Genomic DNA, 11,004 nt, shown 5'->3' on the forward strand with positions numbered 1-11,004 from the left:
GCTGATGTTGACCAGCTGAGCACCAGTGCTCAGGCCTTGCGCCGAACCACTCGTTCTACGGCTGGTCAACATTCAAATATACATCAGCTTCCTCAGCCTCTGGGTAGTAATCAGGCTGCTGAGCGGGTTGCTAGAGTTCCGGAGCAAACTTTAAATCTTCAGGTTGCTATCTTTAGGCCTTGGTCTTGACCTTTTATCGTCAGGACGACGATATAAAGGTGGGGGGTAGACGTGGTAGTGTGGAGTGTGCATGCCCTCCCCTGCCTGTGTTTGGGGGTTCTTGGTTGTGCGCACCTGGGTTCTGATTGTGTTTGATGTGGGCCGGGGATGTGGATTCAGCGTTGTTTTGTGGCTTCGTTCCTCTTTTGCTTTCTGGTCTCTTCCGTGCGGCAGCATTGGAGTGGTTTTACATGCTGTGGTGACTGCGTGCATTCATCTTTTTCCTTCCTGTTTGGAGCTTTGTGGCTCTTTATTAGTGGCTTGGAGTGCTGCTTTACTCCAAGCACCACTACAGCTTACAGCTGCTGCTGTTTGCGGGCGTGTTTGGGCCACCAGCGTCTGATTTGGGCGTGGCACTTTGTGCGCTTTTACGCACGTTGTCTGGAGGCTGGGAGTGCGGCTCCACTGGGGTCTTGAGCAGACCAGTGCGTCTTCTTACTGCGGGACCAGGCTGCACCTCCCGCGGTGGCTGCTGGGGACAGCTGCGTCGGCTTGATAATTTACTCCTCCTGCTGCTGATTTCCTGGATCCTGGGTATTTGACCAAGCTGCATCTTGTTAATAGTCTGGTAACAAATTGGACTTTGTCCGGACATTGTAGGGGTTACAAAGCCAGAGGTGGGCGAAAAAAGAAAAAAAAAGAGAAATAACATATCGCGTGCTGGCTTTGTGATCCATTATCCCATACCTGTATTTTATTGAGTGTCTTTTTTTTTTTTTTTTTTTTTAAATCATCGCCCTACGTGTTTGTGGTTTTTAACTGTAATATATTGGTGTTTGGTTTATTTGCATATTTTCTTTTTTTGTGTGGATGAGAGTTTTGTAATTTTATTGAGTTTAGGTTTATGTTTTTTTTTTTCACTTGGTGTGTTTTTTTCTATATTGGTAAATGGGGTGATTTTAACTAATCAAGGTTGGGAATAAATAAAGGCATATTCTTTTTATAGTTAATTCTTTTTGGTCTCTGTTCCCCTTAATTCAAAAAGGTAAAAATGAACCTGTGTCTGCCTTGTGCAGGGTCCTAGGCCTATCTTAGGTGGCGTTGTCAGCAACTTTGTCAATCTGTTGATATTAGGTCTCCAACCTGAGTGCTATATCGCGCTCTCTCCCACCCTCCTGCCACATCAGTAAGACAGTCCACAAGCTGCCGTGAAACCACCTTTTCCAGAATTTTAGAGCAGAATGATAGATTTGATATCGGCCTATAATTTTTCAATACACCAGGATCAAGATTAGATTTCTTGAGTAGTGGTTTAACCACTGCAGATTTAAAACAATTTGGAACAGATCCAGAGTTTAGAGAAAGATTAACAATTTCCAGTCGGCCCAAGAATGGGCCAAAGATCCTTAAAAAATTTTGTTGGTATAGGATCAAATAAACAAGTTGTGCTTTTAGTAGACATCACGAGCTTCGTCAGCACACCTAGTGAGATACGATCAAATTCCGTGAATCTAGGTAGCACCTCAGTGGTAGTCCCCAGCTCAGTAGCTGGATACACTGACTGGACCAAAGTATGCTGAGATGTGCTCAACCTAATATCTTCTATTTTCTTTTTGAAATAGTCCAGAAAGTCCTGTGTTGAAAAAGGAGAACGACCAACAGGTGGCTGTCCATGAAAAAGAAATGCCACCGTATCAAACAAAAACTTTGAATTATGCTTGTTTTTGTTTATCAATTCACAGTAATAGGCCTGCTTCGTAGCCAATAAAGCATGCTTATAATCTAAAATAACTTCATGCCACGCAAGGTGGAACACCTCTACTTTGGAACTACACCATTTCCGTTCCAACCCTCTAGCCTTCTGCCTAAGGTCACGCAAATAACTGTTGAACCAAGGTGTCTGTGCCTTGGGAAGGCATGGCCTTAATAGAGGAGGCGCAATCTTATCAAGTGTGGTTTTTAGCACTAAATTCAGGCTATCTGCAAGACTGTCTACCGACTGAAAATTTATCAAGCTTGAAGTTAAGATTTCTGGTAGTCTCGCTTCGAGTTCAAAGTTGAAGGTTTAATACGTCGCCGCAATGATAGGCAAGGTTGTTGCTCCACTAAACGCGGCAGCGTAATTGTAAACCTAATAAGCGAGTGGTCAGAGACCGCTGATGCAAGAGGCAGGATGTGGATATCTGTGACAGCAAGGCCACGTGCAAGAACCAAATCCAGAGTATTACCACTGATATGCATTGAACCATGAATGAACTGCTGAAATCCTAATGCATCCATGATTTCCATAAATGATTTACCAAGGGGATCAGAGGGCTTATTTATGTGAATGTTAAAGTCACCAATAATCAAAATGTTGTCTGCCCTAGCTGAATGACTAGAGATGAATGCGCCAAATTCATCTAAAAAATCAGAATATGGTCCAGGAGGCCTGTAGACAGTGACAATATAACATAGCTGATTTCCAGTTTTATGACCTTGACAGTACTTAGCATCATGGGCATAACGGAGAATCAGATGCTCAAATGAATTATATTTATGACCCCCCAACAGTTAATAAAGTAAACCTGGATTTATAAATAAAAGCAACACCCCCGCCTTTCCTCACATCACGTGAAACGTGACTAAAAGTGTACTCCGGTGGGCAGGCCTCATTCAGAGGAAGGACAGCTGTGGATTTAAGTCAGGTTTCACATAACCCAAGCATATCCAGACAATGATTCACAATTAAGTCATTCACCACCAATGACTTCAGAGACAATGATCTGATGTTAATGAGACCCAAACTAAGGATCTTGGTGGGATCAGCAGATTTTAATGAAGTCATGCAGAAGTTCAACTCCTCAGTAGCCAGTGACACAGCGGGTTTCAGCGGCCGGAGGAGCTCAGGTGAAACACCGTGTCTGCGAGCCCGCAAATGACAGCACCGGCGTAAAAACTCCGCAGCAGGAAGCTGAGGCAAAAATGGGCACAGCTTTAGCGGAGCCGGTCCGGTCATCGGCGAGGACCGTCCAGGAGCAACAGGATGAATCCAGCAGCCTCTCGTGCGCAGCGCGCGCTCCCGTGCCCAAAAATATCGTCCATCCCAGAGGAGGCGAGGATCAGACCCTCTAGTGAAGGCTGCCAGGTAGAACTTAAATTTCACCAACACACACACTAAAGCGCCTCCTCCGGAGAGAAGCGCAAGGAAAACGGAGCAGGTGCAGTGGGACCTCCGCGAGTACAGGTGGCAGAGCAGGGCGGGGTCCTCCCAACCCAGACCCACATGACAGCAGCGGCTCATAAAGAGCATTAATGTCCAAGAGAGACATACACAAGCAAGGCAGAGATGTCCCGGCAGAACACAGAGCAAAAACACAGCTACAAATAAAAAACTCGACGAGCGGTAGAGACAGGGCTGACGGCATGCCAAACACACAGGCGCCATCTTCAATTCTTGATCCTATGAAATGTGGGGGTTCCACAAGGGTCTGTTTTAGCCCCCAAGGTCTTCTCCCTGTACACAGCAACCCTTGGATACTGCAAAGGACTACCTGGCCTCAGTGCAAAACTAGATGTCTAGCAACTTTTTACTGTTAAATTCTGACAAGACTGAGATAATCATTATTCATCCTGCAAGACACAGGCATCTGTTTGACGAGTTAACATTAACCTCGTGTTATACATCAGTGACAAAGTGAAAAACCTTGAGGTGACTTTCCCACTCTGTCCTTTGACCTACACATTAGAGAAACCATTAGGCTGGCTTTCTTCCACTTCCGTAATATTGCAAAGATTTGTCCTATCCCTTCTATGGCTGACACAGAGACTTTGAGCCATGCCTTTGTCTCTTCTAGACTGGATTACTGCAGCATCCTATTCTCTGGTTTACAGCAGTCCAGCATTAGAGTTTCACTACTAGAACTTTGACTAGAAGCAGAAAGTTTGACTGGATTACCCTGATCTTGGCCTTGAATCCTCTCGCTGAGGTCTGATTTTAAGGTTTTATTACTAACTTATAAAAATCATTCACAGATGAGTGCCTCCCTACCCAGCCAACCTAATTAAACCTTACATATTAGCCCAAGCTCTGTGTTCTCAGGACGCAAGATTACTTTGTCTCCCTAAAGTTAAAAAGGAGTCCTCAGGCCACATAGATTTCTCTTATGTAGCATTTCTATGGAACTATCTGCCTTCTGGAGTCATTCAAGTCCAGATTAACAATCTCTTTTTCCTTTCTCACTAACACACTTGTGTATCAAACCATTTTTCCGTCACTTTGTTGTCATTGACAACGGAGTGGTCTGTTTATTCTATTTAAATTCTTGGTTGGTTAGTGAAGCAAAGGGCCATCTGCCATCAGCCATATTAATAGCCTGTCTACTGTTGGCTTACTTTTGTGATTTAATGCTTTATGTGCGGTTAGTTCCAGCTGACAGATTCTGCTGAAGAGCAGGATAAAGTACTTACCAATGGCTCTTGCCAAAATGGCCACTGATGTAGGACTTTGTGTTTTGCATGGTTGTAAACTTTGTTATATTTGATCTGATCTCTGTTTCCATTAAAATGGCCTAAGCACTGGGTCACCCCTAATCTGCTTGAGGTTTCTTCCTTTAAAAAGGAGTTTTTCCTTTCTATTGTCACCCATGTGCTTGCTCAGGGTGGGGCTTTACAAGTTGGGCTGGCGTTAGAAACTGGATCACAAGTAATTATGGCTAAAATTTACAGGTCTAACTGCACTGAAAAGTCTGATTGGTGAGCGTGGTCATCATGTCTTCTTAGCTGGTCATTCCTACTTTCTGCTTGGGTCACAGGGTCGTACAGATGTGAAGCAGTAGGCGCGGCTGCAGGACAAGAAACATCAGCTGATTTATTGGCAAAGTCTTATTGTATCTGTCATCTTACAACAGCCTAAAACCACTGCCTTGTGGTCCAGGTTCTTCTTAGAATCAGGCTAAGGGAGCAAATCCTGTCAGAAACACATGCTACTGTGACAGTACTGAGACCAGTTGATAGTTTTAGAAATCCTGGGATCCTCCACTGAGTCCCTGCAGGGCATAATGGATGGACATAATGAAGCTACCAGTCCTACCTTATCTATACAAGCAGCCATCAGCCTGACAGCAAAGTGACATCTTTTAATTTGGGTTTAGGGACAACAGGAACTCAAGGAACTTTCTGTAGCCACAGGAGAGACTCAAGGGAAAACTGAAGCTCGAGGTCAAAAGATGTTTTTGCTGTGTCCATCACTTCCATGTTTTACTGGGTAGGAAACATTTGTCACTTGAGCTTTGCTGCTGGTGTTCGATCAAAATATTAAAAGGAGTTAATAAAATATACAGACATCTACAGTGTCATGTGACCTTGTTTTTGTAACATCTGAAAATTAATGAGACTCACATGACAAATATTCAAAACACTTTAATACAAACAAAAAAAGTAATACATCAGAGGCAAAGAAATCATTTATCGTGAAAAAAGAGAAGAAAATGACGTTAGAAATGTTTCCACTAGAGTTTAAAATGAGCTATTAATTGCAGCACAAGAGCTCCCTCTGGTGGAGGAAAAGAAATTTGTTGCTCAAAAGGTCAAACTAAATTTTGCTCTCTGCAGCGTGAAGTCGAGCCTGAAGCTGCAAACACAAGAGCAAATTAAAAGCAGGTTTTTACCTCAATTCAAAATCTGTTGAAGTCTGAACATGCACAGGTTGAGAACACAAGATGCAGTAACACTTGGAAAAAGTAAAAATTTGTTTAAAAAATTGATTTAAGGAATGTAATACATTTTTGTTTGCTTTTTTCCCCACTTTTTTAAAACAACACAAAAGTTTAAAATATTTGACACTTATAAAACTTACAATGAAATATAACAGTAACCATTTGGTCTCAAGATTAATTTACAGAGCATCACAATTCAGTCATTGAGAACTGCCACAAAAAAAAAAAAATCCTCAGAGGCTTTTTACATGAGCAACAATATGATCTTATATTCCTACAAAAAAAAAAAAAAAAAGAAATTAAAACTCGACTTATAGCAAGACGTTCACAACCTGAAAGTGCCTAAAAGAAATAAATGGAGCTTAAAGTGGAGAATTTGGAGTTTTCTAACTACGACCTGCTTTATCTTTTAAAACAAGCTGCACTGGTATTAAAGCATCTTTTAAAAATGTCAGTTAAGATGTTTGTAGAGCCTCTTGTTGGTTAACACTTGTGGTTCGGGAAAGATCTCGCCGTCTGCTCACACACTTCGATTGTTGTTGCAAAATTGACACTGAAAGTTTTTGCTTCTGATACACGTGGTGGCCTGAAGTTTCATTTGTAAGATTGTTTGTCACTCCACCGGGTCCTGGAGGAGGCTAAAATGCTTAAAATTAAAATGTGTTAAACTGCAGGATGTCAATTCCAAAATATCAAATCTCACAGACAGAACTCACAATCCTGAGTACCTGCAGCTTCATGTACAGTAGAAAAACAAACCAAAACACCATCGCTCACTCCGCTGTTTTGGTTTCAGTCATCAACATATTCGACCTGACCGCAGGGAGAATAAATAAATTTGCGTGGGATTGACCCGTCAGTCGCACAGCCTTAACGGTGGCGTTAACTTGTTTGCAAAATACAAGTTTCTATTGGCTCTAACTGGACAGTTTGTCAAAAAGTGTAACCATGGTAACTAACAATCAAGAGGCCAGAGTGCAGACATTTGTTTAAATTAGCCAACGTTCTGTTTTTTTTTTATATCCAGTAGAACGTCCCCAAATGTTTCTCAAAGAAATGAGGTGCCTTTCACTAACAGTTTGGCAAAATTACACTGCGGAAGAGACGAACCCATCACCATGTGAAAAGTCACAGTTTAATGGTGACTGTATGTTGGAGTAATTTGACACCCGAAAACCTGCCGCGTGGGAGGCGGCTTGTAAAATAGCGAGACGTGCACTTTTTTTTCTCCCCCGAGAGTGAACATAACACCGACAGGTATCATCCAAACTGATCTGTGATCGCTGATCTGGTTTGTGGGACACAGGTGTCGCGCAAGCATTCAGTGGAATGTGTCCATATCTGGAGGGGCGTGGCTATAAGAGGGGACAGTCCATTTCAACTTGTTTTGGTCTATAAAGTTAGAAGATCAAACCCTGGATTTGGACACAGCAGGTCGGTCAACTTTGTGGGAGACAGTCCAGCAGGCGGCCCGCGGTGCGGACAGTCGCTGCTGTTAAGGTCACGTGGTTCAGATCTGTGTCGGCAGGTTTGGCGGACGGTGAGGGCGCGCCGTCACTGCGTCTCTGTCAGCACTTTGAGCGAGAGTCCCGCCGCCTTTGAGGCTGACATCGGTGTGACAGAGCTGTGCGTCTGCTTGCCGGTCAGTTCCAGGAGTGAGTGGGTGTGTCTGGCTGCGGGCTGGCAGAGATCAGCGGGTGTGCCGGCGGACTCTGTGATGAAGCGTGTGTGTGAGCGTGTGTGTGTCTGTGTTTGGGCTGCGCGCCTGGCAGGTGGAGAGAAGGGGAGGCATGAGGAAGGGGAGGCGGGTGGCGGGGAACAGCCTGGGGAGCCGGGGTGCAGGTGCAGGCGGTGGCGGGCTGTGGAGGGGGAGGGGGGAGAGTCTATAGCACTTAAATCTGAAGAAGCTGGGCTGGGACAGCCTCCTCCTTGAAGGTAGCGAATGCACTTCTTTTTCCTCCTAGGAACAGTCAGAGAGAGTTATCTGTGAATAAAGTGGCAGACGTCAGCACGCTTCAGTCACCAACCACATGACAGTTACCATAGCAACACAAAGTCACACACGTACTGATGAATATATGCAGTCAACAAAATGAACCCTGACTTCATGTCAGAACCTGATTTAATCATTGTGCTCAACACTTTCTGTCTCCCAAGAATTCTTTTCTTTTAAATCTTATGAATTGAAATGAGTTGTAATGAGTGTTTTGGTGGCTTCCCTCACTAGCCTCCTTCTTGCACGAACACTCAGTTTTTGCAAACAGATTTATCATGTACTACCTTAAAGTAAGTCAGTAAGTCATATCGGCCGAGGCCCATATCAAATGAGAGTCTACGACTCCCCCTGGAGGGGGCGCCAGTATTCATCCCCTGACTTGTGTAAAGAAAGGTGGCTGAGAAGGTGATGATTTGTATTAGAAATCATCATTATTTAGTTTGTCCAATTCCTTACAGGCTCTGACAATTTAGTTACTATGAATAAAAATGGTTGCAATTCCCAAATAGTTGATGTGAAATTGTTGTTAAACCTGCTGAATTAAAACTGAAAGTCTACACTACAAACACACCGCGGCTGTTCCATTTCAGCTCCGCCTATGGTGGAGTACAGAGGCGAAAATACAAGAACAAATCGCACACACATTGCTGTTGTACTCCGGTGTTGCTCATCTTTCTTAGAATTAGAAGATTTAAAAAAGCACATGGAAGCTTCATCTTACATAAAGTTTTTGTAATGAAAATGTTCCCAGTCAAACAACTGCAATGTTTTGTTTTATTGCAACTGAAACATTGCCATTTTTTTGCAAAGATGCTGGTTTGAATCCTGATCCAGGTGATATCTGCTCATGATGCTCGTCTCCTCAGATATCTGAACCATTTCAGTGTGACTTATTAAAAAATTTTTTGAAAAAACTTTTGAAACGTTCATCTGACACGTCAGGTGCAGCGGCGTTCTAACCACGCTCACAGCAGTAAGCGCTCTGTACCAACGCGAGTGCCCACTTTTATATTTCATTTTGTTCATACTATTTTTGTCTTTTGTGTGCAGTTATGACTTTTGGGATGGATTCCATGCAGTTTGTTTGTTTTATGTGGGCTATGGTTTGTGCTTTAAAATTTCACTCCCTAAACATCGTTCATGTACAGAACATTGAGCTCAAATTAAGATACTCAATCTCGCTGTTCTGCTTTTGTTCTGTATACACTGCGTCACAACAAAAACAAAGCTGCGGGGTTGAAAGTTTAAGATTTGAAGTTGGCGTGTTGCACATAAGTCATTTTAAAATAATTTATAGCAAGACCACCAAAACTTCACGGCGTGAGTCAGACTCCACTATAGATACGTAACGCTCACAGCCAGGTGGTTGTGTTGTTTTGTCCATCCCGTGTGTCTGTGCGTGCAAGTCGCTCTTCAGCACTGCCACAAACACGCAGCGTCTCTGTGTGGCACTGTATTTAAGAGCGGGTGTGTGTACTGCACAGCATCAAAGGAGTTAACAGGATCCCCACCATCATTACCAGAATATGATATGAGTCACCAGGTCTAACCGCAAACAAAAGCGCGAGGCCATATTTAGAGAGGACGAGTGCAAAAGAAAGTGATTTGGAAATGTCAGAGTTCACCATCAAACGATGTCGTTACCACATCGCATGAATGGAGAAAGTTGAAAGTGGCTGGGCATGAGAATGGCGTCCAAATGCAGAACGACACAGTGTGCGCTGAGCCGAGATGATAAGGATTTGCTCAAACCACATTCACCCCCCCACCCTTTTCTTCTCACCAACTGAAGAGCAGATTTCCATGACGTAATCATGGGGAAGACGACGGGTTTGCACGTGTGTGCGGTGGAACAAACTTCGTCTGCAGAGCCGCACTAATTCCAGGATTCTGCAGACACCGAGAACTGTCACCCAATGCACAGGTCTGCTGAGAATAACTGTTCTGCCGTTACCATGGCGATGCTTTATTTCACAGTGATTTGACTGTTGTAATGTCATGAGCATAAAAAACAAAACAAAACAAAAAAACAAACAGTGGGGCAGAGCACTGGTGTATGAACACAAAGTGCCATCGGGTTACCTGCTCGTGACAGTACACTCAATTATACCAGATCAATATGACACTTTCCTGAAAACAGGGGAAAAGAAACATTTATGTGCCAGTTATGAAATTACAGAGAGGAAAATAAAAGCCAAAATGTCCCAGTGTAAATGTCAACACTTCTAGCTGACAAAAGTCCCTCTTCACTGTCCGGAACTCGGGGCTCCTGTGCAGCACTTTGACATGACTCATGCTGTCATTCAGCAACTATATGAATAAATTTGATCTGACAAACAAAGTCTCTCTATTCTGTGTGTACAATCACTACCAGTTTCAAGTGCTGGATAGCAGCTGTGGAAGCATGACTGTCTGCGGGATTCTATCTCTCATCAGAATTCTTGATGACGCTCGGATTTTTTGCGAAATATTTGACAGACTCGTGCTGTTAATCACGCTTCTCATTTCATCCGAGGAAGGAGGATTTTGACTTTGTGATTTTGTGATTCGACTGTTAGTGAAGCTGGATGATGCGACATTTCCTAAAAGTAAAAACAAAAAGGTCTGTAATCACTCTTAATGGCTAGTTATATTTCAGGCCACTGACTCTGTGCACACCAACAGCCCCGTTCCCACATGGAAGCAGGTAAATTTATGGAAAATAACCCACCTAAGAACAGCACACATTTGACATTACAACAGTTCAGTGTATTTTGGATAATGTGCATGAAATCACTCTACAGGTTTAAAACATGAGGAAAGCTAACTGAAGTTAAAGTTCATTTAAAAGCGAGAGAGAGAGAGAGAGAGAGAGAACTGATAAATTAGGTTGCTTTGTGTGCATGTGGGGGGCAGTAATTAATCTCTAATTACGCTTTAGCATTGTTAACAGAATGAATGTGTTATGAATGATATATTAATGTACAAATGCTGTAAAATGTATAGAAGAATACTGGGGCTATAACAATAGTGCAAGTCTGCAGGACATTGTTCTCTGGTTCTTTGTAGCTTAATATCAAGAACTATATTATACACACACACACACACACACACACACACACACACACACACACACACACACACACACACACACACACACACACACACACACAA

The 11,004-nt window shown here is 43.1% G+C and overlaps 1 protein-coding gene across 9 annotated transcripts in view; it reads right to left on the reverse strand.

The window, feature by feature from the left end:
- Nucleotides 1–5,541: 5,541 nt before the first annotated feature.
- Nucleotides 5,542–11,004, reverse strand: part of tcf7 (transcription factor 7) — a 201,046-nt gene continuing 195,583 nt past the window's right edge. For 4 of the 9 annotated variants that reach the window (XM_034177966.1, XM_034177969.1, XM_034177968.1 and 1 more), the window contains one exon: nt 5,542–7,815. In XM_034177966.1, the coding sequence (XP_034033857.1) occupies nt 7,410–7,815 (406 nt within the window). In that variant the 3' untranslated portion in view covers nt 5,542–7,409. Of the gene's footprint in view, nt 7,840–11,004 lie in introns of all 9 variants that reach the window. The other 5 variants (XM_034177974.1, XM_034177973.1, XM_034177970.1 and 2 more) reach the window with 2 other exon arrangements.

Source organism: Thalassophryne amazonica, chromosome 9 (genome assembly GCF_902500255.1).
Source record: "Thalassophryne amazonica chromosome 9, fThaAma1.1, whole genome shotgun sequence".
In the NCBI taxonomy this organism is placed as follows: Eukaryota; Metazoa; Chordata; class Actinopteri; order Batrachoidiformes; family Batrachoididae; genus Thalassophryne; species Thalassophryne amazonica.